This window comes from Trachurus japonicus, chromosome 5 (assembly GCF_045865225.1).
Source record: "Trachurus japonicus isolate A0001 chromosome 5, Traja_1.0".
Taxonomy (NCBI): domain Eukaryota; kingdom Metazoa; phylum Chordata; class Actinopteri; order Carangiformes; family Carangidae; genus Trachurus; species Trachurus japonicus.
In genome coordinates this window covers 268,579-296,302 of record NC_140911.1, presented here as the reverse complement: position 1 = coordinate 296,302, position 27,724 = coordinate 268,579, and the positions used below count along the sequence as shown (strand labels likewise).

The following is a 27,724-nucleotide window of genomic DNA, read 5'->3' as shown; positions in this document are numbered from 1 at the left end:
CACAGAAGAGGGAAAAAAAAAAAGAAAACAAACAGGCGGCAGCAGGAGCGGTCGCTGATCGGAATCGCGGGGAAAATTAATTAGTTATTAGCGCGATTTAGCACATTTATCTTATATTAGAGTTTCAGCAGGACTCTGTCCATGCACACCGCACGTGTGTGGTCGCGTATCCGCGTGCCCACGTGCGATAGAGAGGCCAAGGTCGGCACACATTAGACTGACTCCTTCTTTCTCAGTGAGAGACTGTGGTGGCTGCCAGCATAGTGACGGTCTTCCATGACGGCAATATAGCGCGATCTCTGTTTGAAAGTGGCTTCAGAGTGTAACGCATTACCGAGTGAGCTACGTTTCGGCTGAATCTGATGTTTTTTAATGTGTTCATACTCCACATACGCCGTCATTAAACTCTCCAGTTGGGTCGGTGTGAGATTCGCGGCTCTGTTTCTTACTTTCTGTCGTTGTGAATCGTGTCATCTGTGCTCCACTGATGATGGCTTCTTGCGCTCACGGTGAACGCGCCTCCCTCAGGCTCAACATACTCAGGGTTGATTGAACTAATTCTGATCAGCTGTTCTGAAACCGAAAACTCAAGAGTTTTCCAGCTCAGGCTCAGTCAACCCTGACCTCGGGATTTGACTCAGAGTTTGTTGAGCCTGCTTCCTGAAACAGACCCCTGGTGTATCTACTTCAGTGTATTGAGGCTGTTTTCAGAAAGACACAGGAACTGTATGGTTAATATGCAGCACACCTGAATGTTTGATTATTTATCGCAAGTCATATCGTCATCGCAATACTGAACAGCCACATCGCACATTTTCCTGATATCGTGCAGCCTAATCCTGAGTGCTGAATGTCAAATGGTGCTCAAAAAGGTTCAATAAAAAGATGTGGCATGTGTGTGCTTGTAATTAATGCATTATGTTTGAGTGTTTTGTTACCAATGATGACTGTGACTGATACTGACACTTTTCTTTTTTCAGGTTGTGCCAAAGAGGCTGTATGTAAGAAGAGGGTCAGCTCTTTTACCAACAGAGGGCAGTCGAGAGCTCAGTAAGTGCAGAGTAAATTACAGTGTATGGGAGAATTGCATAAGATAGCCGTTTATGCCTAACAAAAGACATTTTGAGGATATTCTACCATTTCTATTAAGATTATTCATATATATGGAAATACATGTGACATTTTTTTTGGAATCTGGCGTAACATCTTCAGTACATTGGCTTTTACATGGTTGTAGTGAAAAGTATAGTGTCATCTCTTTGCAAAGGTTAGCCACTCTGCTAGCAGGTACGCACCAGGGAGAAATATTTTCATTAAATATTGACGACATAGTATTTTGACAAACATGCACTGAGCACGTACTGAAACCGTGAAAACAGAGAAGTTAGAAATCATCGCTGTCACGTGACTCGCCACTTTAGTTTTGTAGCCTCATTCACCCAAAAACCCACACATTTTTGGAGATTGCTCATATCATAATGCTTTCAGGTCTTGCATTCCATTCAGTTTAAAGAATGACCATTGCTGTTTATAAACACAACATTCAAAGTTGTCCCCTACTTCCTGGCTGAATGATGCCAGCCCCCCGCCAATACCCCCCACTCTCCCGACTGAACATTAGGACTTTTAAATGTTATCTTTTCCATTAGAACAAAACATTAGAACTCTGTACTTGTTGTGATGGAAAATATGATACTGTAGTAAGATAACTAAGATAACTGTAGCTAGCCTCATCAATTGATTAATGCCAATGTTGATAAACCTGTTACTATCAACTAATTTCTCTTATGATTATATGAAAATTTAAGACTAATAAATCATTCAGAAAGCAGTCAAAATTTAGCTCCTTTAACTACTTAGGTCGAACATTGTCCAGAAAAAAATATTGTGGGTATTTTAAGAAAACAGTTGAAACAGTTCATAGTATTCTTTCATGATAAAATCATATTTCAAAAGCTGCTGACATGTGCGGCACTTTGCACCATGTGTTAACGATAACTTTTGGAAGCCTTTACCTTAAACAAAGTGGAGTGGAAGCCACAGACTGTAGGTGAAAACATCTCGCTCAGTCATTGGCATGATTATCTTTTCAGATAATCATGCGTAAATAATGTTTTCATTATAATTTAAATTTCCACCTGGAAAAAAAGTGATTTCTTTAAAGATTTTGTAATCATATGAGATGTCTTTTTTGTGTGTTTTTTCAGAGTCAAATAAACTGTGTGGTGGTTCCAACATGATTGGCCAATTTCCAGGAGATGTCTGCACACCACCGGGAGCCCCAGTTTTCATTCTTCAATAAACAGGAGACGGCAACCCATGGAAGCAGAGCTGCATGTTCTGCCTTAGTTCCCTACCCAACTGCTGTCATTCTGTGTTTGACACGCATCTGATGATGTTATCTGTGATCTGTCAAGGCTCCAGCATTGTAGTGTCTAGATTTGCAGAGGATCTAATTTTCCCCGCATTTGCTAAGTTAGAGAGCTCATTGTATTTCGGGCTCTTTATTTTGGTTGGTTTGTCCCTCATCTTAATTTATTTTTGTTAATTTGGTGTTAGTACTCCTTTCGTGCAGCCTGTCAATCCTTTGTTAATGCATAAAACTCATCATTATAAATAAATTCACCCATTCAGCAGTCATTCAGTCGGCATCTGTTTTATAGATCTGAGACTAGGGGGTTGTTCTTTCATGTGTCATGGACACCCCTACCTGGGGCATAACAGGGCATCTCTGTAGCTTCACAATACTCCAGTTATAATTTTATTTGGTCTAAGTTAGCCAATTTTGCTGGCATAGTTTCTGCATAACATACAAAAGGCTAAAAGCTTTTGTATTTTCAAAAAACAACAACAGAAAAAAACTTATCTAGTAAAGGGGGGGAAAGTGAGGGATAACCTCAGGACATCTGTAGAATTCAGTTTAAAGGCAGAATGACCATTGCTGTTTATAAACACAACATTCAAAATTGCGAGATTTAACAATAAAGTAATTTCTAAATGTTTTTGTCATGAAATACCACACTCATGACTGCTGGGAATGCCCACTGCAAACTTTTTGCAGTGCACAATTCATTTAAAGACCATAGGTTTTCACTCAACTGCTTCCTACTTATGACTTTTTTCCCTTACACTTTGCCCATTTAGATTATTGAATAATTTTAAAATGTGTGATTACTTAAATGGGTATTTCTGTGAATAGTTTATTGATGTGAGAAGGATGGAATAAAACATTTTTCCTAGTTGTATTTGTTTTCCAAAAGCTATCTGAGCAGACATAATGACAAAATGAAAGTGCATACAAAACCGGTGTTAAAAGTTAAATGGATAGTTCAACATTTTGGCAAATTGGCCCATTGCCATAATACCTATAGTCATAGCAGTAGGTTTGTTACCTTTAATTGTCGGTGCAAGCTATTTTTAGAACGGCGGAGCGGAGTGGCCCTTTAAGGTCATATTATTACCCAGTGAGTGATTGAGAAAGAAAGTAACGTAATACAAAAAGTATATTTATTGTTAGTATGTCAAGCTTATATAGGGGAGACTGAGGATGGTTGTAACAAAGGGATGGTTGTAACAGCATCACTTTCACCAATCAGGGGTAACAGAGTGATCAATATCATGTGTACCCACTCACTCCCTGACATTGCATGTGAATTTGCATTGCTGTGTCAATAATTGTGTAGGTTTTACAGCCAGAAAACATTTTTTTTAAGTCAGAAGCTTATAATTTTGGACCAAGTCTAAATTTTGACTATCGATACCGGAGAAGTTTGAATCAGGTAACTTGTATAAGATGAAAGAGCAGGTTCTCAGGTGAAATATGTGTCATTTCATCAATGTTTATTTCAAACCACCAAGACAGCAATGTTAGGACACACATCACTGACACTGGTTTTCATTTATTCATCAGTGATGAGTTATTTGTGTTAATACTGAATCACAGAAAGATGCATGCACAGTAAACATAGACGAATGTGTTGTGTTTAAGGCACTGCTATTTGTAGAGGGACAAATTGCACTGTCGGACAGATTATTTATTTTTAGAGCGGGGGGGGGGGGGGGGGGTCAGTTTATGTCCTTGAGAACGTGGGAATACTGGAGCAATCACCCTCCTTGGATGCTACGTGATACCGACGCCTTACCGATGTTTAGAATCTGCGGCTGATTGGCATCGCGCTGCCTCTGCCCAGCCGACGTCCACTCTACATACACAAATGGAACGCGATGTAGTAGCGACGATCCTCTGTAACGCCGACGTCGCTGCGACGGAGGGTGCTGTGTGGGTAGTTGTCGGGCGGGAGTAACCGAGAGTTTGAGTAAAATGTCTGAGGTGGAGTTTCTGAGAGGATTCGTTACCCAGAGACTCACCGCCGCCTCCCAGGAAATCTTAGCGGCCGTGGACAGAGTCGTAGCCGGCTACGAGGCGCAGGCTTCGGGCTTCAGACGGGAGATCGAGCGGCAGAGGAACCTGCTGGATGTTCTCCTGCAGCCTCGAGTCCTTCTCAACAAAACCGGTTGGTGATTCAGTTTTAAATCCATTAACATCATGCTAGTCTCGGTTTGTAGATAAAGAGGACATGTTGTACTACAGTATTTTACTGCGGTCACGCCAGCTACGCTTCGGAAAAGCTCACTTTAAAATCGAGTGCCTGTCTACATCGTCTCGTACGGTAAAGCGTGTGAACGGCTTCATGGTGCATTCAAGGACACCCCGTAAACCCAGGAATCTATATCGACGGGATACAGTACAATGTCTACCCGCATTGGCAGATTAAAATATTAATTAAAAAAAAAAATCAAATTGTTTTCTGCAAACTCCACCAGATTCTTGTTCTACCACAACTACCTCTGTGGTGATTTTCAAGATGTTTCACTGTACCATCTTTTGAAATCATACACAGCATACAGTAGCCTACAATTTCTGCCACCATTGGCAGATTAAAATATTCATTAAAAATAATAATCAAATTGTTTTCTGAGAACTCCACCAGATTCTTGTTCTAGGTGCTGCCAGCTACCTCTGTGGTGATTTTGAAGCTGCTTCACTATAAAACTTTTTTGTTAATCTGATGCTGAAGTCATACACAGCATAGTACAGTGTCTGTCTCCATTGGCAGTGTCTTTAGCAAGGCAGTGGTCGTCTTGGAGGTGTGTTTGGGGTCGTTATCATGTTGGAATACTGCTCTGGGCCCAGTTTCTGAAGGGAGGGGATCATGCTCTGCTTCCATAGGCGTCATTTACGCTGGGGACGCTGGGGACATGTCCCCACCACTTTTTGTCAAGAACAATTTTGTCCCCACCACAAAATAAACTTAACATTATCCTAATGAAGAATGACGAAAAAACGTTGATAAACTATGACAAAATAGGCAGCGGAGACAGTGTGCACGGCGCAGAGCTTCAGCCGGAGCCAATAACTCGCAACAATCTGCGATTAAAGAGTTCTCACAGCCTGGTCCTCGCAGGCGCTTGGCTGGTCGCACAGGGAGCTGCTTCTCCTGCTCTCTCCTCGCCGGGAAAACACCAACTCCACTCGTCTGTACTCGGGTTTTCCACACACACAGGTCTGTCTCTAGCTCTGTATGTATGGATGTGTGTGTGTGTCTCGTGTGCAGACGCAACTGACAAATATTTATAGACGGACAACAACAACTTCATTACCGGTAATCATCATTTTATTTTGAAAATTGACCGGATTTTCTCGCCTTTTCTGTGCCCGACTTCCTGTCTGGTACGATCCGTCTATCCAGCTTGACAGACGAAGCTCACAGCTCGCGTGAAAAATAGAACAGACGCCGAACTGAAGGGCGGCCTCCACGCGGGGTCGATTGTACCGGATGAGACAGCACCCGATGCTTAATGTTTGGGTGCAAAGTCAAAATCAACATCTAATCTGTCCCTTCAAAATAAAGTTTATAACGTGTCTGTTTGGAGCAGCTGCTGACAGTGACAGTCCTCATCACTAAACCTTCCTCGCTCACGTCGTGACGACGGGACAAAGTCTTTTGGATATATATTGTATATTCTGTGTTTTTCCTCTCTATAACCATCTCGTTTCAGTTTTTGCCGGTTGGCAATCATCTGGTGCACCCGCTGTTTCTCTGTTTCTCACTCACTCTCAATGCGCATAGATGTTATAAAAAAATAAAATGATCACCAGCTTGTCATGCCACACCTGTCACGTCTCTAAACACAACTACGGGCTTCTTCTTTTTTTTTGCTGCGGTCCGGCGGAGAATTAAAAAAAAACTGTCCCCACCACTTTTCAAAGTAAACTGACGCCCTTGTCTGCTTCAGTATGTCAGTAGGGTTAGGGGACAGGCAGACCGCCCACCCCTTCAACCTAAAATGACCGGTTGATTTGGGCTGCTGCAGGGATGTCTGGATGACCTGGAATATGGTCAAACACACACACATGAGAACATCAGATTATCAAAAGATGGTACAGTGAAACATCTTGAAAATCACCACAGAGGTAGCTGGGGTCATGTAGAATAAGAATCTGTTGAAGTTCTTAGAAAACAATTTGATTCTTATTTTTAATGAATATTCTAATCTGCCAATGGAGGCAGACATTGTACTGTATGCTGTGTATGACTTCAGCATCAGATTATCAAAAGATGGTACAGTGAAACAATTTGAAAATCACCACAGAGGTAGTTGTGGTCATGTAGAACAAGAATCCGTTGGAGTTTGCAGAAAAAATTTTGATTATTTTTTTAAATTAATATTTTAATCTGCCAATGGGAGCAGACATTAATGTGGATGAATCTACGTTACCCACTCTTGTTAATGGCTCCATCTTAGATAAATCTATGGTTTTGTCTCTATCGTTATTTTGTTATTATTAGTGGTGGCGGAAATGCTGGGCGAGCCGACCAGCTTTCTTTACTTTCGGTTTCGTGGCGATTCATGAGAATAACGCCGCCGAATCTCCGTTTATGGTGGGAACTACGACGTCTGACTTTAATTCTTGATGAATGAAAACATGAGTCTGTCTTGCGCCGGTCAAAGAATTTCACGGTGCGCGGAGGCTCATAAATGTAGTGTGGAAACACTTCGCTTTTCCAAAACTCCTCGTTGTCCCTTTAACATGATAGAAGGACAGAAAACACATACATGATCGCCGGTGAAATGAAATACAAACTGAAACCAAGCAGTCTCATTCCTTAAACAATCATGTCGGAAGAGACACCCTGTTATCGTGGAGAAGATTTTCATCTGTTTCAGAAGGGTCAAAGCAGCTTGTAGCACCAGTGCCCTCCCCTGGAGCTGTGACACGTCAGCTCCAGTCTCCCTGAAACTGCCAGTTTGAGTCTGCCATTGGTTCACAGCAGTTTGAAGGCAGAAAAACTCAGAAATGCAATTTTGCACTTCCTTTTCTGCTGATATGTGCTCTAACACAAGAAAAATGCCACAGGAACATGTGAAAAGCTCAAAAAACACGATTTTCACGGGAGTGGGTCTTTAAACAATCATGTCGGAAGAGACACCCTGTTATCGTGGAGAAGATTTTCATCTGTTTCAGAAGGGTCAAACTATTGCCATGAATCAAGCAAATAAAACATCTAAGGAGATTACTGAGACTACTAAAAATGGGTTAAGAACTGTCAAATGCATTATTAAAAACCTGAAGGAGAGTGGAGAACCATCATCTTAAAGGAAGAAATGTGGTCCGGTGTGACCACAGAGTCCAGACCTGAACCCCACTGAGAATCTTTGAAAAAATTAATGCAACTCTGGACAGACAGCGTCTGACCGTCCTGACAGCGAGCGACGTCGCTCCGTCACTCCGTCTCTCCGTCCAGCGATGACGCAGAGCCCTTAAAAAATCGCTTGCCCTGTCTCTATCTGGACGACATTTCGCGGCAGCCTCCCGCCCCTAAACACTTCTTATTGGTTGAAATGAACACGCTGCTTTCTGTTGACAAGCAAGTTATCAAGGATAGGAGAATATGAGAGAAACAAAATAAAAAAACCACTCCAAGATGTGAAAAACAGCAATAGCGCCACAAGTTTGTTTACGTCCCTCAATAATTTGATTGGTTTGGATTCTGAACCAATAGAATATACCCGCTGCATATCAGGACCCCTTCGTGCGAGATTTCGTCGCCGTTTCGCTCGCTCACTGCATGTCAGGACGGGGTTTAAAGGTGGTCTATCAAAATATTAGTGTGTGACTTTATTTTGGTCGAGCAGTGTAAATAAACTTGTTAGTTCTACTTAAGAGTAACAATAGTAATTGGTCTGAAAGCTTTGATATATCTCTGGGCTCTTAGGGCATTGGTTAGAGTCCAATAGTCTTCAATATTTTATTACTACTAGTTAGGGGTGTCACGATTTCGATTTTTTATCGAAATCGATCAAATTACGTCATAGTCTCGAGCATCGAAGTCAAAGAGAGGATAGACGCCCCCCGGAAAGCTACAACTGCCTGTTGTCCCCATTGCACCGGCGTCTTTTGTCTTTCAGTCACTGGTCCAAGCTCTCCTTTACTTTTTCTCTCGAGACAACACTCATTCTCTCTCTCTCTCTCTCTCTCTCTCTCTCTTGGCCCCTGGATCATGATTTTGGGGGCATTCTTGGTAAAATTGTTACCTTTATGTTGTAAATAAATTATTTAAATGTGACCATAGTGCCTAATGTGATACATTATGGAAATTGCATCACTTATATGTAGCCCATCTTTTGAAATAAGATTTACTGTACAAAATTTGATGAATAAAACCAATGATCGTTGACTAGACTAGTCTGAAAATAGCAAAGGCCTCTGTGCTGTAAGAAAAAGAAAAAAAATTGAGAATCGAATCGTGACCCTAAAATCGAAAATCAAATTGAATCGAGGATTTGGAGAATCGTGACACCCCTACTACTAGTACTAGTAGTCATTTTCTATGAAGGTGTACTTTGATTGTGGTAACTGGAGGATTCTGTTTGATCAGCGTGACTTTATGGATTACTGATTGATGAATGGGTGCAGTTGGCTGCAGGAGAAGCTGTTGGTGTCCACTGAGAAGATAACTGGGGTTCATACGGACACCAGTTATATGAGTGACAGTATGAAGACACTGTTGTTCATAATGTGTGTGTTATTGTTTCTGCAGGTGATCAGCACCTGTTGATGATTAAAGCAGATGATCCTCCTGAATTGACCACTAATCTGGATCAGGAGAACCCAGAGAGTCTACATATTAAAGAAGAAAAGGAGGAACTATTGACCACTCCAGAGTTCTCCCTCACTTCTGTTCATGTGAGGAGTGACGAAGAGGAGGAGAAACCTCAGTCCCTACAACCTCATCACAGACAAACTGAGGCAGAGCTTCCATCCAGCAGCTCAGCTGAACAGATAGAGGTCGAGGTAGAGATAGAGGCTGATGGAGACGACTGTGGAGGATCTGAGCCAGACAGGGACTCAGATCAGCCTGAAGATCTTCAGCCAGATACAGATGATGAGGTCTCAGTGTCGTCTGCTGAGACTGACAGTGATGATGACTGGAGAGAAACCAGAGCACCTGAGTCAGGTTTGAACAGTGAAGCTGTTCATTTAAGTGATGAAGAATGTGACACTGGTAAGAAGTCTCCATGCTGCGAGAGTGGGAAAACATTTAAACATAATGGGGATTTTAAAGACCACACAAGTGTCCATACAGGAGAGAAACCATTTGACTGTGCTACCTGCGGTAAACATTTCAGATATAAAGGTAGTCTTAAAAGACACATGGAAGTCCATACAGGAGAGAAACCATTTGACTGTGTTACCTGTGGTAAACACTTCAGTCGAAGAGAGACTCTTCAACGCCATACAGGAGAGAAACCATTTCACTGTGCTGCCTGTGGTAAAACATTTGGGCAAAGAAAGATTCTTGAAGACCACATGAGAATCCATACAGGGGAGAAACCATTTGACTGTGCTACCTGCGGCAAACAATTCAGATTTAAAGGTAATCTTAAAAACCACATGGAAGTCCATACAGGAGAGAAACAATTTGACTGTTCTACCTGCGGTAAACGCTTCAGATATAAAGGTGATCTTAAAAACCACATGAGATTCCATACAGGAGAGAAACCATTTGACTGCGCTACCTGTGGTAAACAATTTGGATATAAAAGTAATCTTAAAAAACACATGAGAATCCATACAGAGGAAAAAAACATTTGACTGTGCTACCTATGGTAAAAAGAATTACTAAAAATGGGTTGTAATGAACATATGAAAGTCCATGCGTCCAGTGGTTAAAAAAAATATATATATATGTTAAGGGAATTTTTTTAAGCACTTGAGAATCCACACACAGGATAAACCATTTAGTTGTACTATTTTTGGAGAAAGATTTACCCAGCAGATAAATATTTTCTTTCACTCAAAAAGTCCATTCAACAGTGACGCCATTTGATTGCAGTTTTTGTGGGAAGTTGTTGTCTTGAGAGGCACATGGAAGTCCATACAGAAGTGAGTGTGGAGTACATTTAAGGCAGTAGGCAGTCTCAAAAGACACCTTAAATAATTTAGTTGCAGTTTTTGTGATGAGACATTTTGTCAACAGGAAGATCTTTGGTTTGGTTTTGTTTTTATTATGACATGTTCAATAAAGAATCAAATTTTTTTTTAAAAATCAAAATCAAATCTTTTCGTAAACCCACAATAATCCAGGAAGGAGAGTCAATGTACCGTTGGAAGTTTTTGTGGCTATCAATTCTCAGATATTTGGGGCGTCAGTTGCTCAGGCAGTAGAGGTAGATAGTGCCAATGATCAGAGGGTTGGAGGTTTGAATCCCACTCTCTCCCAGTTGCTGTCGTAGTATCCTTGGGCAAGACACCTTGCCCACCTTGCCCCGTGTGAGAGTGTGTGGATGTTTGGTGGTAGTCAGAGCTGCAATTTGGCACAAAATGGCAGCCACGGTTCTGTCAGTCTGCCCCGGGGCAGCTGTGGCTACAGAGGTAGCTTACCACCACCGGTGTGAATGTGTATGAAGGAATAATGGTTTCTGTTAATCTCTTTGGGTATCGTGGAAAGCGCTATATAAATGTAAGCCATTATTATTATTATTATTATTATTATTATTATGAATATTAACAAAGGAAAGCACTCAGGTCTGAAATAAAGCTGAGGTAGAGACAGAGGTTAAAATAACAACAATCACTCATATCAAAATGTTAAAATGTGCTAAAAACATCATAATAATAATGGAATCAGAATACATTTACATAATGCTTTTCTATTGATACCCGATACCCAAAGCACGTACAGTAACCATTATTCATTCATACCCCATTCACACCGGTGGTGGTAAGCTACATATTAGCCACAGCTGCCCCGGGGCAGACTGACGGAAGCTTGGCTGCCATTGTGCGCCAAACGGCCCGTCCGACCACCACCATGATCATTCGTATGCAAGGTAAGGTGTCTTGCCCAAGGACACTGTGACAGAGACTGGAAGAGAGTGGGATTCAAACCGCCAACCCTCTGAATATTGGATGACCAGCTCTACCTCCTGAGCCACTGCCGCCCCCACATCACTCACACGAGCAAAGGGAAAGCAGTCAGGTCTGAGGTGAAGCGCCCTCCAAGGCCAAACAGCAGTGATTCTAGGGGACGGTGCAGCCACCACAGCCCTGCTGTAAACCAATGTAACAGGGCTGTGTTGTATAGGCACAGGGAAGACCAGGAGACTGTATGTATGTACATGTGTTTTCACATCCTGTAGTGAATAAATCCAGGAAAATAATCACATCTGAGTCATCTTTGTTTCTGAGCTGCACTTATCACACTTGCTATAACAATAGACAGATTTTGGCCTTGGTGGTGGAACAGTTGGTGAAGCTGCTGCCTTTCCTGTTACTCATTGATTCTTTATTGCTGGTTTATTGCACTGTTTTTAAGGTTAAGATTACTTTATTTGTTCCACAGTTGTGGTCAGCACAACACTGATGATTTCTGTGCTCACATTGACTCATCTTCTTAAGTTAGTTGTAATAGTAGTAATTCCTCCTTACCTTTCTGAGGTTCTTCTATGAGAACTCAGATCTTACTCTGTGGTTTATGTCTTCAGTTCATCTCTTGCTGTCTTGTAAATGGAGTTTCCATTGGTTGCAAATTCTCCTCACCGTTTGAGTGCACACATCTCCGTGGTGACCAGAGCACGTTCAGGAGGTCATCATCTCTCTGAAACCTTGGAGATCAGCCAGACTTGGTTATTTAACTTTAGTGGTTTCCTTCTGATGTGTCTACTTGTAATACTTCCCCTGCTGTATGATGTGACATCACAGCACTACTGTAGCCGTTAGACTACCTAAAACTTGATATGATTATGATTATAATCATCATCTGATTCAATCAGAATTATCCATTGAGTTTTTTATGTTCCATAGTATTTGGTTCACTTAACTTGGGTACATGTCAGTTTTTGCTTTTGTAGCTTACTTCCCTCATGTTTTTATGTCTGTAACATGGTGTGTGTGATAAAAGTTGTTTATTCACTTGGGCCTTTATTTCATGGAGCAAAGTGCAGTGGAGCATTTTAATTTATCCAGATAGGGCAACAGTATCACATTCAAAAGGTGAGTCACAGTACAAAGTTTAACACCAACAGTTTTGTCGCAGTTTATTTTCTCACTTAAGGTAACCTGAAGAGAGTGGTTCTTTGTGTGCAGCTCCACTTCCTGATGACTGGAGGCAGCTTTTACCGCCTGAATGGAGGAGGTGGAGATGAGCCGCTGCTCTCCTGCTGTCTGACAGCCGCTGGAGAACAGCTGGGACTTTCTCTGTGGTGAGTGGTCTGTCATTAGATTTACACTACAGGACTGATGTGGACTCAGTGAGGGGCCCACAGGGTTTTTAAGGCTCTATCAGTGGTCGCCAAACCTTAGATCGCGATCGACCATCTTGAAGACTGTCCCTGTCGCGCTCGAAAATACTGGAAAGATAAGCGTAAAACACATTATGCCTGATTGCTTTTTCGATCCAGCTTTTGTTTTGTTTTTCAGTGTAGCAGCCAGGTGGGTGCTGCATTAAAGTAGCCTGACCAATTAGATAAGAGAAGCCGCACAGAGTCGATCATGCTGCACAGAGAGTGGTTGTTTCACTGAGGGTTCTCGTCACAGGTTGCTCTGAACAAAGTGGGACCGTCAGTTATCGACTGGGCACATTAACGTCTGTGTGGGAAAGCGTAATCTGCACGGTAGTAAAAAAGTGAGCCTTGTCGTACATGTCCTGCGGACGTGTGCGTAGTCCGTTCTGCGTACGTTCCGCCGGACTGACAGACACCTCAGACTGCCTAGTTGTCTGGGTAACAATTTATGATAAATACACACTATTAATTAGTGTGTACGTGTTAAAACACATCTTAAAACCCATTTTATTCCTTGGCTTTCAACCCAGCATGAGACTCTACCTCTGTTTTAGTGTTTTATGGTCTGTTTTATTTATTGTGTTTATTGGTTTTTTATTTTTGTTTTATTTAATTTTAAATTGTTTTAAAAGCAATAACCAATTATTATTATTTAATATTTATTTTTCTGCTAATTGTTTTATGTCCATATGTTACATTATGTACAGCACTTTTTTTCAGCTGTGGTTGTTTTAAAGGGCTTTCTAAATAAAGTTGAGTTGAGTTAATCATTAGTTAAGCATTAATAAACGTATTTCCTTGTTGTGCTACTTCCTGCTTGTACTGCAGCACCCACAAACACTCTAGGTCAGAGGTCTTCAACAGGGGGGGTCGCGAAAGTTTTGGTTGAGGGAAAAAAAATATGAAAAAAGATATGGAAGTTATGAAAAAAAGATCCATTGTGAATATAGGGGTGTTCCCTGCTGCTGAACATCAGATTTTTACATAAAAGACCTTTGTTTTCCTATAATATAGGTGTCAGGCGAGCCTTTGTATTGTATCTACAAACAGGGCGCACCGTCTCTCCCTCACTCACCCCCCCCTCTAAAATCAGCCCGATGGCGGGACACACACCACTGGTGCTGTGACACTCGGTCCCTGAACCGTCGGCCACACAACACAACGATGGGACTTTAGTTTGGGCGCATGACGTCTGTCCGACTACCCATTTCTCCGACCACCCATTTCTCCGACTCCGACCATACATTTCTTTATTTTTGCGTCATCAGTCCGACCTCCCACTTCTCCGACTTAAGTAGCCCTAACCCTTAACCTTACCCTAAACCTAACCTCAACACTGTAGAATGGGTAGTCGGAGAAATGAGCCGTCGGACTTGTGGGCAGTCGGACTGACGTATGGAACCATGACATGACACGGCGGGCCCGGTGGAAATGTTCTCAGAATCAGCTTCGGTGACCGCGGCGCTGACGACTGGGGGAGAGTCGCGAGCGTCATATGTCTTGGTAGAGCACGGCCGCTGCAGCGACCCTCAGACAGTCCCATCGCTGCATGTCAATCCCCCCTCTCACTTTCTCTCCGCGTCCCCGTCTCTCTCCAGCTGCCCTTTCAAAATAAATGCATAAAAAGCCAGAGAAAAAAACAAAGTAGGGGAAACACTGCTTTGTTTTCTCTGTCTTTTTATGGTTTAGTAATTCTTTCATTGGTGCAGTAGCAGCATTCAGTTACCACGAGTGACTTGTTGTGATCATAGATGGCATGGCATATATTTTTTATGTAAGTCCCTTCGAAATATAAAGAGTCCCATGACCAGCCAAACTCCTAAAAAAAAGCGTGATTTATAGTTCATAATATGGTACTTTTGGCATATGGCACCAGGGCCGTTGCTAGGAATCCTGGGCCCCCTGAAAGTATACTGAAGTGGGACCCTGCCCCCTGACTTTTCCACTTTTACGTATCTATTATCATTTCTTATTTAGCCTACTTTGTTTTGATGCTAATGCAGCATTACTACGAGTACTAGTCAGGGTCTTATGCAGAATAATTCAGTCATACAAAGATTAGACTACTGGGGTTTTTATGGGCCCCACTGGGCGCTGGGCCCCTAGAATTATCATCACCTTTCTCCCCAATACAGTACAACGGCCCTGTATGGCACTGCAGGACCAGTTAAATATAAAACACAATTTTATACAATATATATAAGTAGGGGGTCCCCGCTCCATCTCTCCATCAGTTTGGGGGTCCTTGGCCTGGAAAACGTTGAAGACCCCTGCTCTAGGTTATTGATTATTGGATAAAAATCATCAATATTGTTGAGAAGAATCTTTTAGAGTTGCAACATTTGATCAACATCAAGCAGAAATTTTCAGTAAACTAAATAATTTAGTTTCTTGTTGATTGTTGCTGTTGCTGTGTTGTGACAAAACAAAACATTTTGAAGATGTTGCCTCAGACTGAGAGAAACTTGAACGCATCATTTGTCTGTCAGCTGAGGCCCAGTTGTTGTGTGTGTAATAATCAGCTGTAGCTTGTTTGATCCAGTGGTTTTCTACAGGGACGCTGTCCACACAGAGACTGTGTCACATCAACTCAGTGGATCTCAGTCCTTGTGTGTGTCAGTGGATGGAAACAGTGGTCCATGGATCATGTTGCTGGGCTGCAGCTTCATGACGCCATCTAGTGGACTGATAGTAGAAGTACAGCAGCTGATGGCAGCTTCCTCTTCCTCACTGCTGTGTGACTGCATTCAGCTGACACTGATATGAAGCAGAGGAGAAGAGCCAATCAGTGGAGGAGCAGCTGGAGACATGATGGACATGTGAGCTGCTGTGCACATGAATGATGTGTGTTTCCTCTGCAGGTGAAGCTACAAAGTGTGTGAGCTGATGTGGATGTGAGCTCAGCAGCATGGATCAGTGTGAGGACAGAGAGGAGGGAGCCCCTCCCTCTAAAACCACTCTGTGTGGGGGACGTCAGAGCCAGACCACAGGTCAAAGGTCAGAATATAAAACAGTTAGAAAGACTTTTCTCTCTAAAAGTCAGTTGTTGTGTTTATTAAAAGATTGAAGATATTTTTCATCAGTTTTTCTCCAACCTGTAAATTTATCAGTTGTGTTGTTGTTTCAGGATCCAGCAGCAGAGACCAGACTCTCCTGAACCCAGCTGTCTGTCTTTAAAGAGCAACTGGTCGAAAGGAAGGGACATTAACTTTAAAGGAGGATGTGGATCAGCTGATCAGATGTAAGACAAAACTACATTTCAAAGCTTTTGAGTTTCTGTTGAACGTTCTTCCAGTTCCTGTGGAGTCAAATTTCAATGATTCTCCATAAAATCAGATTTACAACTCAGACACATTGTCCAGCTGCAGTAAAGAGTCCCTGCCTGAACATCCACATGTTAAAGGACAAGTGCCGTTATTTACAACCTGGACCTTATTTCTGGCATAAAATACGGTTGTTTACTCATCCATGTAACTTTGGTGTCATTAGGAGTCCTTTGGACGATGTTTAGATCCATTCGAGAGTTGCTTATATCCATATTGTGGGAGTGATTGGGGCACAGGAAATGCAGCTTCTAAATTACACATTATCTGCTGTGAAACTCGTTCTGTTATCGTCAACAGGGATCTGTAGAAATCTGACAAATATTCAGCCATGTTGCACAAAACTAGCAGTAGCAAATTCCAGGTAAACAAGCTGACTGTCGCAGAGTTGAATTGCTTTATTAACAATTATATACAACAGTATTATTACATATTATACAACAGAACAGTATTATTCAGCCAGGGGTATTACAGTTATAAAAGTGATATACACATAGCAGAGGAGCCAATTTAATTTGTACAGCCAATTTTTACAGTTTGTCTCAAAGGGCTTTACATGGCATCACAACAACATCCTCTGCCCATAAACCCTCACATCCACTGAGGAAAAACTCCCAGGAAAACCCTTTTAACAGGGAAAAATTGGAGAAACAACAGGGTGAGCAACAGAGGAGGGATCCCTCACCCAGAATGGGCAGACGTGCAATAGAAGTATAAAGACAAGAAAACAGGTTATAACATAGAACATGGAAAACACAGAGAATAGTAGGTCAACCTACAGACCCCAGATGACAATAAAGGGCAACTAGCGAATCATAATATGTAACTGCTACTAAATATTTGCGTAAGGCGAAAAGATGAAAATGGCGTACAGTACACCCTAAATATTTACACCTTTTTCAGATCAATCAAACTGTGCGTACGCACAACTCTCCGCAATAAATCACACAGGACTCAAGAATGGTGCACACGTGAACACACCTCTTACTCCGCCCCCGGAATGCCTATATACAACTATATATGGTCAGCACGTGCATATTTATTTAGCCATGTGCTCTCTGTGGCTCAGCAACTTTTGTGACAACAAAGTGACAACGGAGACAACGGGCGGAGGACGGGGGAAAGAAGCGGAACTTCTCCGAAAGCAGATACACGGGCAATAACTCAGTCAGAAAAATGATCTTGCATTTATATTGCAAGCTACAATAAAAACAAAAACCTCCCAAATCTCAACAAAAGGGAGCAGAAAGAAGAAGAATCTTATGTAATCTGCCCGTTTATCCCAGAAAATCTTTTTTTTTTTTTTTTTACCTAGATGTTAAAACAATGTAGGAAGCAGGACGATAGTTACCATTACTGTGCAGGCCTTTCCACTACACAGTTACAGCTCTGCTGGACTCGGTTTAGGTCATTTTCCATTAGGCTACAACTGAGTCCTTCACAGTTCCTCCTCAGGGCCGCGTTGTCTCGCTCTTTATTCTCTCCTCTCGTCAGCTCCAAACACACGTGCACCTTGTTAACTCAGGTGACAGAATAATAACAGTCTAGGCTGCAGATCAGTGTGCGCTGCTGCCGATGTGTTTTTGAACTTGGATGGTTTGATCCTTGTCAGACGTCACACATAGCCTAATCAAAAAAGCAAAATCCACAATCCGCTCTGTTTATCAATTAACATAAAGCCTAGTGTTATTATAGAGCGGGTTGGATTGCCAGCATCAACAGCCCACCACTACCACAATTACTTCAAAAAATCCTACTGTGCTCTTCTAAATGTAGCCTACTCCGCTCCGCTCCTCTCTCCCTCTCACAGTTCTCTGACTCAGCAACGGTGTCGCCAATTCCTCCTGTTCCTCAAAAAAGGCGTACGCCAGGGTCAAAATGGGTGTAAATGTCCGCACTTTTCCCCATCAGGTTTTGGCTTGATAGATCCCAAATTTGGCGAAGAAAAGTGCGTACGCACAAAACGAGGGGAAAATGGCGTAAAAAAAGGTGTATCCACAATGATAAATGAGGCCCCAGGTCTGAATCCAAAGTGTCTGTGTCTGTTGTGAACTTCCTCATATAAAGTCCATCTTGTATTATCTCTCTGTACTGGTGTTCACGTGACATTGATTCCTCCAGAGTGGACCAGGAGAGCTCAGAGGTTCCCAGTGGTCAGTCTGCCCAGCAGCATCAAACACACCTGGACTCCATGTTTATGGTGAGGACATGTCCAACAGCTGCTGTTACATCTGTTGTGTTCACAATCATCTCCATGCTGCACTTTGACACCAGTGGATTGTCATTCTTTCCAACATGGATCTGATGTTTGGCTCCATGGTTTTAGTTTGATGCTGTCACTCATAGAGTTTCTGTTCCAGCTGCTGGAGGAGAACATGGTCACTTTTGTCAAGAACGAGCTGAAGAAGATCCATGAGGCTCTGAGTCCAGATTACCCAGAATGCTCAGCGAGTCAGGGGGAGGATGAGGAGGTATTGGACGGTGAGGATGAAGAGCAGAGGAGCAGCAGAGAGGCATTAGTGAAGATCACAGTGAACTTCCTGAGGAGGATGAAGCAGGAGGAGCTGGCTGAGCGTCTGCAGAGCAGTAAGAGGATCTCTCTAAAGATTCAACATGATGGACAAATGAGACGTTCACTGACATCAACACATGGAGGGAAACATGTTCACATAGTTGTTATTTAGAGAAATTAACATGTTATATTTTCTTATTGGTCTGATTTCCTGTGTTTTCATTTAGAACATGCTGCAGCAGTTTGTGGACGTAAACTCCAATCTGCCCTGAAGAAGAAGTTCCAGTGTGTGTTTGAGGGGATCTCTAAAGCAGGAAACCCAACCCTTCTGAACCAGATCTACACAGAGCTCTACATCACAGAGGGAGAGGCTGGAGGGGTCAATGATGAACATGAGGTCAGACAGATTGAAACAGCGTCCAGGAAACCAGACAGACCAGAAACAACCATCAGACAAGAAGACATCTTTAAAGCCCCACCTGGAAGAGACCGACCAATCAGAACAGTGATGACAAAGGGAGTGGCTGGCATTGGGAAAACAGTCTTAACACAGAAGTTTACTCTGGACTGGGCTGAAGACAAGTACAACCAGGACATACACTTCACGTTTCGCTTCACCTTCAGAGAGCTGAATGTGCTGAAAGAGAAAAAGTTCAGCTTGGTGGAACTTGTTCATCACTTCTTCTCTGAAACCAAAGAAGCAGGAATCTGCAGGTTTGATCAGTTCCAGGTGGTCTTCATCTTTGACGGTCTGGACGAGTGTCGACTTCCTCTGGACTTCCACAACACTGAGATCCTGACTGATGTGACAGAGTCCACCTCAGTCAACGTGCTGCTGACCAACCTCATCAGGGGGAACCTGCTTCCCTCTGCTCGCCTCTGGATAACCACACGACCTGCAGCAGCCAATCAGATCCCTCCTGAGTGTGTTGGCATGGTGACAGAGGTCAGAGGGTTCACTGACCCACAGAAGGAGGAGTACTTCAGGAAGAGGTTCAGAGATGAGCAGCAGGCCAGAGAGATCATCTCCCACATCAAGACATCACGAAGCCTCCACATCATGTGCCACATCCCAGTCTTCTGCTGGATCACTGCTACAGTTCTGGAGGAGCTGTTGAAGACCAGAAGGAGAAGAGAGCTGCCCAAGACCTTGACTGAGATGTACATCCACTTCCTGGTGGTTTATCTAAAACTGAAGAAGGTCAAGTATGATGAAGGAGCTGAGACAGATCCACACTGGAGTAAAAAGAACAGGAAGATGATTGAGTCTCTGGGAAAACTGGCTTTTGAGCAGCTGCAGAAAGGAAACCTGATCTTCTATGAATCAGACCTGACAGAGTGTGGCATCGATATCAGAGCAGCCTCAGTGTACTCAGGAGTGTTCACACAGATCTTTAAAGAGGAGAGAGGCCTGTACCAGGACAAGGTGTTCTGCTTCGTCCATCTGAGTGTTCAGGAGTTTCTGGCTGCTCTTCATGTCCATCTGACCTTCATCAACTCTGGACTCAACCTGATGTCACAACAACAAACAACCTCCTGGTTGTCTCATGTCTTTGGAGGCAAACCTGAATTGACACCTTTCTACCAGAGCGCTGTGGACAAGACCTTACAGAGTCCAAATGGACACCTGGACTTGTTCCTCCGCTTCCTCCTGGGTCTTTCACTGAAGACCAATCAGAATCTCCTACAAGGTCTGATGACAAAGACAAGAAGTGACTCATTGTCCAATCAGGAAACAGTTCAGTACATCAAGAAGAAGATTGAAGAGACTCCCTCTGCAGAGAAAAGCATCAACCTGTTCCACTGTCTGAATGAACTGAATGACCGTTCTCTAGTGGAGGAGATCCAACGGTCCCTGAGATCAGGACGTTTCTCCACAGATGAACTGTCTCCTGCTCAATGGTCGGCTCTGGGCTTCATCTTACTGTCATCAGAAGAAGATCTGGACGAGTTTGACCTGAAGAAGTACTCTGCTTCAGAGGAGGCTATTCTGAGGCTGCTGCCAGTGGTCAAAGCCTCCAACAAAGCTCTGTAAGTGTAGAGATAGTTGGATTTATTCATCATTATATAATAACACTTCTGTCTTTTCAACAGGACAGAAAATAAATTCCTTTCTTCTTTAATTCCTCATGATCATCTCTTCAGACTGAGCGGCTGTAACCTCTCAGAGAGAAGCTGTGAAGCTCTGTCGTCAGTCCTCAGCTCCCAGTCCTCTAGTCTGAGACACCTGGACCTGAGTAACAACAACCTGCAGGACTCAGGAGTGAAGCTGCTGTCTGGTGGACTGGAGAGTCCACACTGTAGACTGGAGACTCTCAGGTGAGGATCCATCCAGCTGTTTATCTGATGACACTTGAACCCAGCAGCAGGTGTTGACAGAGGGTCCCTGTGTGTTGTTGTGTGTGTTCAGTCTGTCAGGATGTCTGGTCACAGAGGAAGGCTGTGCTTCTCTGGCCTCAGCTCTGAGCTCCAACCCCTCCCATCTGAGAGAGCTGGACCTGAGCTACAATCATCCAGGAACCTCAGAAGTGAAGCTGCTGTCTGCTGGACTGGAGGATCCAGACTGGAGACTGGACTCTCTCAGGTATGGAGAGACTGCTGCAGCCACGCACACTGTCTGATAGAGGAGGAGGAGCTGGAAAATTTTCTATGGCCACCTTCACACACTGAACATCAAATCCCATCACTCAGACCATATCCAGAGGTTGTGTAGGCCACAGTGAAGCTCCGCCCACTCCACTGACGTCCTCTGTCACAGTCTGACTCGTCCCAACACAGTTTATACTGAAGCCCAAAATCTCAGAGTGTTTCAAACATGAGCTGTGCAGCTTTCATCAGTCACAGTGATGAACTACTGGGATCAGGAGTTTCTCCTCATGATGACTTCAGTGTCTCATCATGACTCACTGTGTCATATTCAGGAGAAGAGATGTCAGTGATGAAAGCAGCTGTTGGCAGCTGTGCTCTGAGTCTTTCCAGATGTTTGGATCAGACTTTATTTCTGAGTGTTTGACCTGAACAGTCCCAGAGACTGTAGACACCTGTTGAGTGTGGACACACTAATAACAACACAGCAACAAGAATCAAACCATGTCCACTGCTCAGAGACATTCGTCTCCCAGCGTCTCCAACCAAGGAGAAAATATGAGACAGAAATCAGGCGGCACCATCAGGTCTCTGTCTGGTCAGATATTGATGATCAATAATCAGCTCAGTCTCTCTGAGATCCTGATCTTGTCCTGATGAGATGTGTTGTTGTGTTGAGGAGACAGTAAATCACAAGTGTGACATCCAGATGTCCTCACTGTCCAGAGGCCTGGAGCTGTCAATCAGAAGAAAGTGAGTGTCGTGAACAGTGTAATAATCAGTGTTTGTGGCTGAATGTGTGTGTGTGATCAAACAGCTGTTTTCAGACTGACTCTAGATCAGATGAAGCCACAGAGTGTCTCCTTAATGAAAGTCTCCACAAACAAACAAACAGAACATCAGTTATTTCACACTTCCCAGAAAGAATAAAACAAGGATTATTTTCCCAGGCCTCAGCGTACAGAGCTGTTTAAATGTTTGATGGAGGTGGGTACAAAAGAGAATTTAAAAGAAGGAGAACAGAGTCATTGATGATGAGATCCTGATCCGTCCTGTCACTGTGATCAGATGGTTTCTATTAGAGCTCCTTCATCCACTCACTGCTGCTGTGGCTCCTGTGGAAACCTGCTCACAGCCTCATTCTTCAGCTTCCTGTGGAGTTTTCTTCAAACAAACACAAGTTGTCTTCACACTCAGTGTTACTCATTAAATTCACTGGGTCTCATTCATGAAACGCTTGTAAATCTGTGTTATGCACATAACAGCTCATGCTACTAAAACTCTACTCCGGATTCATAAACCGTGCGGGAAACTCAGATTTGATCGTAAGCACGTGTATAAGATGATGAATGCCAACCCATCGTAAATTAACAGCATGCCCCCGGTGATCAGCAATTAGCATAGATCTCCACTCATGAATAGCCATATAAGGAGATCCTGACCACCATATAAGGCAGGGGTGGGCAATTATTTTTTCCAGAGGGCCACACTGACTCCGATAAAGTGAATGAAGGGCCATACGATTTGAAATCAAATTGAAACATCAAATATTTATTGCTGAATTATATATAATTATATATTAGCCTATATAACTACATATATTTGGTGGAAATGATTGCATTACAATAGGCTGACAGCCCACAATCCATGTAATCGCATTTTCAACTTATAATACAGCATGTTTCTTCGGTGATCTGTGATGGATATGATATAAATATGGACTCAAGGCAGATTGTTTTATCAAAACTTACTGACCATAAATGACTGCACCAATTAATAATGTTCACAGACACCTGAATATTATAATTAAGCACTCAGATCCTTTTCAGTTCTGATTCAGTGAGACTGTTCTATTTGTGTAGATAACCTTTTATTTATGAAGAAACACCTACTCCTTTGCTGCTGCCTAACAGCACCAACATGAAAAAAAAGACAGATTTGATTACAAGCGTAGCCATTGGTGGATGGAGAAATCACGTCAGAAAACCCAGCGATCTCATAAAATACTCTTTTAATCACAGTTTGCTAAACCTTAGTGTTTGGGAAATAATAATTGACCCTTCGCGTAAGCCCCGCCCCCTTGGTTACTGTTGCTACGGCGGGCAAGCTTTCACTCCCAGCCATGCTCCTGGCAGTATTTGGTATCGATTTCAAAGGAAATATCAGCAAATTTCTGGATAAACTGTTCTGAGATAATAGAGAAAAGAAGTCACAAAGATCATTCATAGTTTTCAGTGACGTGACTCGCGCAGGAGGATAAAACATCTGTTCAACGACACGACTGGACAATGTACAGAGCAGCAGTAAGGGCCGGTCATTTTACCGTCTATCAACCCACGAAGACTTACGTCATCTCACTGGTCATGAAACGTTGTCAAACTGCAAGTTTTTGGGCGATTGTGAACCACATACAGCTTTCGCTGCTGTTTTGTTTTCTCCCACCGCTGTATCAGTCAGTGAAAGCAGTCCCTGCCTGGAGGATCCCTCGCCTAAAAGCCCAGGTAAACGCGGTAAAAGTACAGCTGTCATTTCGGAGGTGAACATATGGTTATCCCCATATTTACACTTGCTCAAGTCGAAAAAAAAGTCCGCTCGTATCTGAACATTTCTATATTGCTGCCGCCGCCGCCGCCGCCGTAGTAGCAGCAGCAACAACAACATCCTTCTCTACAAACAAATGTTTTTCGTCCTAGTCTCAAAATGTGTCCACAAAAGCAAACGTAATGACTCACTGCGGAAAGCTTGACAGGCCCATAGTTACGGTTGCTAACGTAGGATTGGACAATAGCCGTTTGTGGGAGGAGTTGGCGAAGGGTCAATTAGGTGCCGCGATGTTGCTTTATAACCGTCAGCAGTTATGATTCGGCTGACAGAGGTCAGGTCCCGGTCCCGCGGTCTAGGCTACCGCTGACAGGACGCACGGTCAGAAACTCCGCTGTGGAGAAAACCTGCACCAGAGCAGCTGCTCTCCCTCCTCAGTCGGAGCTCCGGTGTCTGACAGAGAAAGAGACTGAGCAGCCGTTCATCTCTGTCTTCTACCTGGAGGAGGTTAGCCTGATGCATCAGCCGCTTATTTCATTACATTTCAAAAAGCGTCTGAACCTGAGCCATAGGGATTCGTTTGCTTCCGGGAGGCGGTTGCTTACATTTGCTTCAACTAATCGCTGCTGCTTGGTGGTCACGTGTGCTATACACCGGTTAAGCTCATAGGTTAATCTTGAGCGCTTGAGTTCAACGTCATCGCCTTCACTTACCCGTCTGTTCGCTGATTGTGCAAACCGAAACGCATTGCTAGTGTCCTGACTACATTGTTGAGGCAAATGAAATTTGCCGGAACCAGTAGGCGGCGCTAGCCTGGCTAGGAGGAGGTTACTTTCTGTCTGCGATGTGCAGGCTCCTGTTCTAACAGGGCTGTCACTGTTTCAAACAGCTGATTAGTGCGCATCAACGTAATAAAAGCAATCGGGTCATAATAGCAGTTCGGCTCGCACTTCGGCTCGCGGGCCGTAAAATGCCCATGTATGATATAAGGAGTTAGGTGCATCCTGTTCACCTGCAGCCATGACGCAAACAAGGAAAGAGGGAGAGAGAGAAAAAAAGAGAGATCGTGGATCTAAGTCATTTTGGGTGAAGTGGAGTCCAGAAAAAATATGGAATTCTCTTCTGTTAGTAGTGGTGTGACTGGGACAGGTAAGCAAAGGCTGGAGGGAAGAAACAGATGTAGTGAATTAAGTATCCTATCTTAGTAAACCCAGAACATGAAATAAAAAAAAGAATAAAAAATAAAAACACATAAGTACAGAGCTCCAGCAGCCACGAGAGGAAGAGGCTCTTCACAGCCTCAGCTGTAGAGGAGCATGCATGAAGTTATATAGGCAGGTTCTATTCTTACAGATGCAGCAGCCGTCTCTCACAGCTCCATCCAAACTGCTGCCAACTGTGTTATTGTGCAGGATGAAGTGTGTGTCCACCGAGCTTGTAGCAACGTGTAGCGTCACACACGCTGCATCGCATATCAGCTGCACATTGATGGAAGAAAAGTTTTTCCGGTTTTATATCACATTATTATCATCATTAGATGGAGCCTTGACTGTTCCTGTGTGTCCAATCCCAAAAGTCTCTCTCTCCAAATATTTCTAATCCTTTGTCATGTTTAAATGACGTGTTTCAAAGGCATCGAAGTATTTTGAGCATGAGAGAGAGTAATGCAAATTAAAATTGTAGTTTGCAGCAGTGACAAGCAATATTTCTGTGCATTTCTACGTTTAGCGGAAATCCACGTAAATTGCCGCTGCTCACGTTTCATGAATGAGACCCACTGTGTGTTTCACTGAGCTCTAACAAACGTATCTTCTTCTCCTCCTTTCCTGGTGCATTGTGGGATATCTGGGCTGGTCGGCTCCACCTGTTGTGTCTTCATCTTCTTTGCTGTGACGTGTTTTTGTGCAGCTTGAGAGTCAGAGAGTGAAAGTGTGTGTCTCACACTGCAGTGACATGACATGGAGAAAAGACATGATGAAGTGTTTCCTCCTGGTCTCCTCCTGCTCTGTATCATCACTAGATAAAGACTCCAGCTCCTTCTTCTCTGTGCTCAGTCTTCATCCAGACATACCAGCCTCCATGTGAACACAGTGATAAAACAGTGTGTGTGTGAGAGCCATGTAATGTCCATGTGTGCCTGCTGACAGAGAAGGTGCTGCTCTGACCCCCCTCCTCCTTTCAGGGTGCAGCCTGCTGGAGTCCCATGGTTGACACCAGGTCTGAGGAAGTGTAAGTCTGTTTTTACTTTGAGCAGCACATTCAACCATCTTCACACTGTCACATCACTGACCTCATGAGTCTTCATCAAACTGTCAATAACTGATCAATGATCAATAACTGCAGCTGTGTCTTGTTCTCTCCATCAGATTCCTGTCCACTCACAATCGACACAAACACAGTGAACAGAGGGATCAAACTGTCTGACAACAACAGGAAGGCGACACGTGTGGAGAAGTGTCAGTCATATCCTGATCATCCAGACAGATTTGACCATGAACCTCAGCTGCTGTGTTCAACTGGTCTGACTGGTCGCTGCTACTGGGAGGTCGAGAGGAGAGGAGAGATTTCTATATCAGTGAGTTACAGAGGAATCAGAAGGAAAGGAGACAGTAGAGACTGTTGGTTTGGAGGGAACGATCAGTCCTGGAGTCTGAACTGCTATGGTGGTGGTTACAGTGTCTGGCACAATAACAGTCAGACACCTATCACCTCCTCCTCCTCCTCCTCCTCCTCCTCTGTCTCTAACAGAGTAGCAGTGTATGTGGACTGTCCTGCTGGCTCTCTGTCCTTCTACAGAGTCTTCTCTGACTCACTGATCCACCTCTACACCTTCAACACCACCTTCACTCAACCTCTCTATCCTGGGTTTGGATTCTTCAGGTCCTGGTCCAGTTCTGGTTCCTCAGTGAGTCTGTGTTGAGTGAACCAGAGTCTCCTCCTGTCACAGAAACCTTCTCACTGTTGAACAGACAGTTCAGTCTCTACATGTCTGTCTCTGTCTCTCACTCACATCTTATCAGTTGATGTTTTAAACTCTTCTCAGTGATTCTTGTAAACTTCTTCCTCTTCCTTTAAAGATGGAAGCGTCGATTATTACATGTTCAACTTTACAGGCTGTTTGTGAGCTGCTCACAGCTAAACACACACAACAAGAAACACAACAGGAAACAAACATCATGTTGTACGGACGCTGAATAGAATGAATTACATGTGATTTCTTTTTCTTTGTGTTTTCACTGAATCAAATAAAACAAAATGTGAATCAGTTTTATATGTGATGTGCATTTCCTGCTGATGTAGAGCAGCACAAAAACCATCAGCTACTAATCCTACCAGACAATGACTTTTATGTTACCATGACGCTGATTCCATTATTAAACTGTATTCATCTCTGTCCTGTAAATAATCTAATGTGAAATAAATAAAAATTGTAATGTAAAAAAGAATCAGTAAATAAATAAATTAATAAACAAACATTTACATTTGGATTTTTTTTAGATACATTTCCTGGCAAATTTTTATTTATTTATTTATTCCTCAAGTTTTGACTAAAATGTCTCTCCATAGGTGTCGACATCTTAAAGGGATAGTTCAACATTTTGGCAAATTGGCCCATTGCCATAATTGCTATAGTCATAGCAGTAGGTTCGTTACCTTTAATTGTAGGTGTAAGCTATTTTTAGTACAGCGGAGCGCAGCAGCAGGCTGCTCAGAGCTACGCTATGGAGGTCACAACTTGTCTACAAAAGCACTGTGGAGTTTTGGGATTTTGTATTTGATGAGTTTAATGAGGGAAACCAAGAAATTCCCTTAGCCTCCATATCGTAGCTCTGAGCAGCCAGCTGCTGCGCTCCGCCGTACTGAAAATAGCTTACACCTACAATTAAAGGTAATGAACCTACTGCTATGACTA

General features: G+C 43.1%; 2 protein-coding genes across 2 annotated transcripts; both read left to right on the top strand.

Moving 5' to 3' along the window:
* The first annotated feature begins 4,295 nt into the window (after window positions 1–4,295).
* On the top strand, window positions 4,296–12,772 carry LOC146986697 (uncharacterized). Its single transcript, XM_085777856.1, has 3 exons — window positions 4,296–4,514; window positions 9,105–9,593; window positions 12,621–12,772. Exons 1-3 carry the CDS (start codon window positions 4,322–4,324, stop codon window positions 12,770–12,772), a joined length of 834 nt encoding a protein of 277 aa, XP_085633982.1. The 5' UTR covers window positions 4,296–4,321.
* Window positions 12,773–15,723: 2,951 nt separating this feature from the next.
* Window positions 15,724–20,381, top strand: LOC146986696 (uncharacterized). Its single transcript, XM_085777855.1, has 6 exons — window positions 15,724–15,846; window positions 15,977–16,090; window positions 18,294–18,372; window positions 18,533–18,758; window positions 18,912–19,266; window positions 20,354–20,381. The coding sequence occupies exons 1-6, from the start codon at window positions 15,758–15,760 to the stop codon at window positions 20,379–20,381; spliced, it is 891 nt and encodes a 296-aa protein (XP_085633981.1). The 5' UTR covers window positions 15,724–15,757.
* Window positions 20,382–27,724: the final 7,343 nt, after the last annotated feature.

What these genes read in the sequence shown, in the direction of transcription:
- LOC146986696 (XM_085777855.1), top strand. Translation starts at nt 15,758, where the DNA reads ATGGATCAGTGTGAGGACAGAGAGGAGGGAGCCCCTCCCTCTAAAACC. An exon ending in GGCTGAGCGTCTGCAGAGCA is followed by an intron (nt 18,759 to 18,911) that starts GTAAGAGGATCT and finishes GTTTTCATTTAG; the next exon opens with AACATGCTGCAGCAGTTTGT. An exon ending in CTGGACTGGGCTGAAGACAA is followed by an intron (nt 19,267 to 20,353) that starts GTACAACCAGGA and finishes CTTTCACTGAAG; the next exon opens with ACCAATCAGAATCTCCTACA.
- LOC146986697 (XM_085777856.1), top strand. Translation starts at nt 4,322, where the DNA reads ATGTCTGAGGTGGAGTTTCTGAGAGGATTCGTTACCCAGAGACTCACC. An exon ending in AGTCCTTCTCAACAAAACCG is followed by an intron (nt 4,515 to 9,104) that starts GTTGGTGATTCA and finishes TTGTTTCTGCAG; the next exon opens with GTGATCAGCACCTGTTGATG. An exon ending in GAAGTCTCCATGCTGCGAGA is followed by an intron (nt 9,594 to 12,620) that starts GTGGGAAAACAT and finishes TTCTCACTTAAG; the next exon opens with GTAACCTGAAGAGAGTGGTT.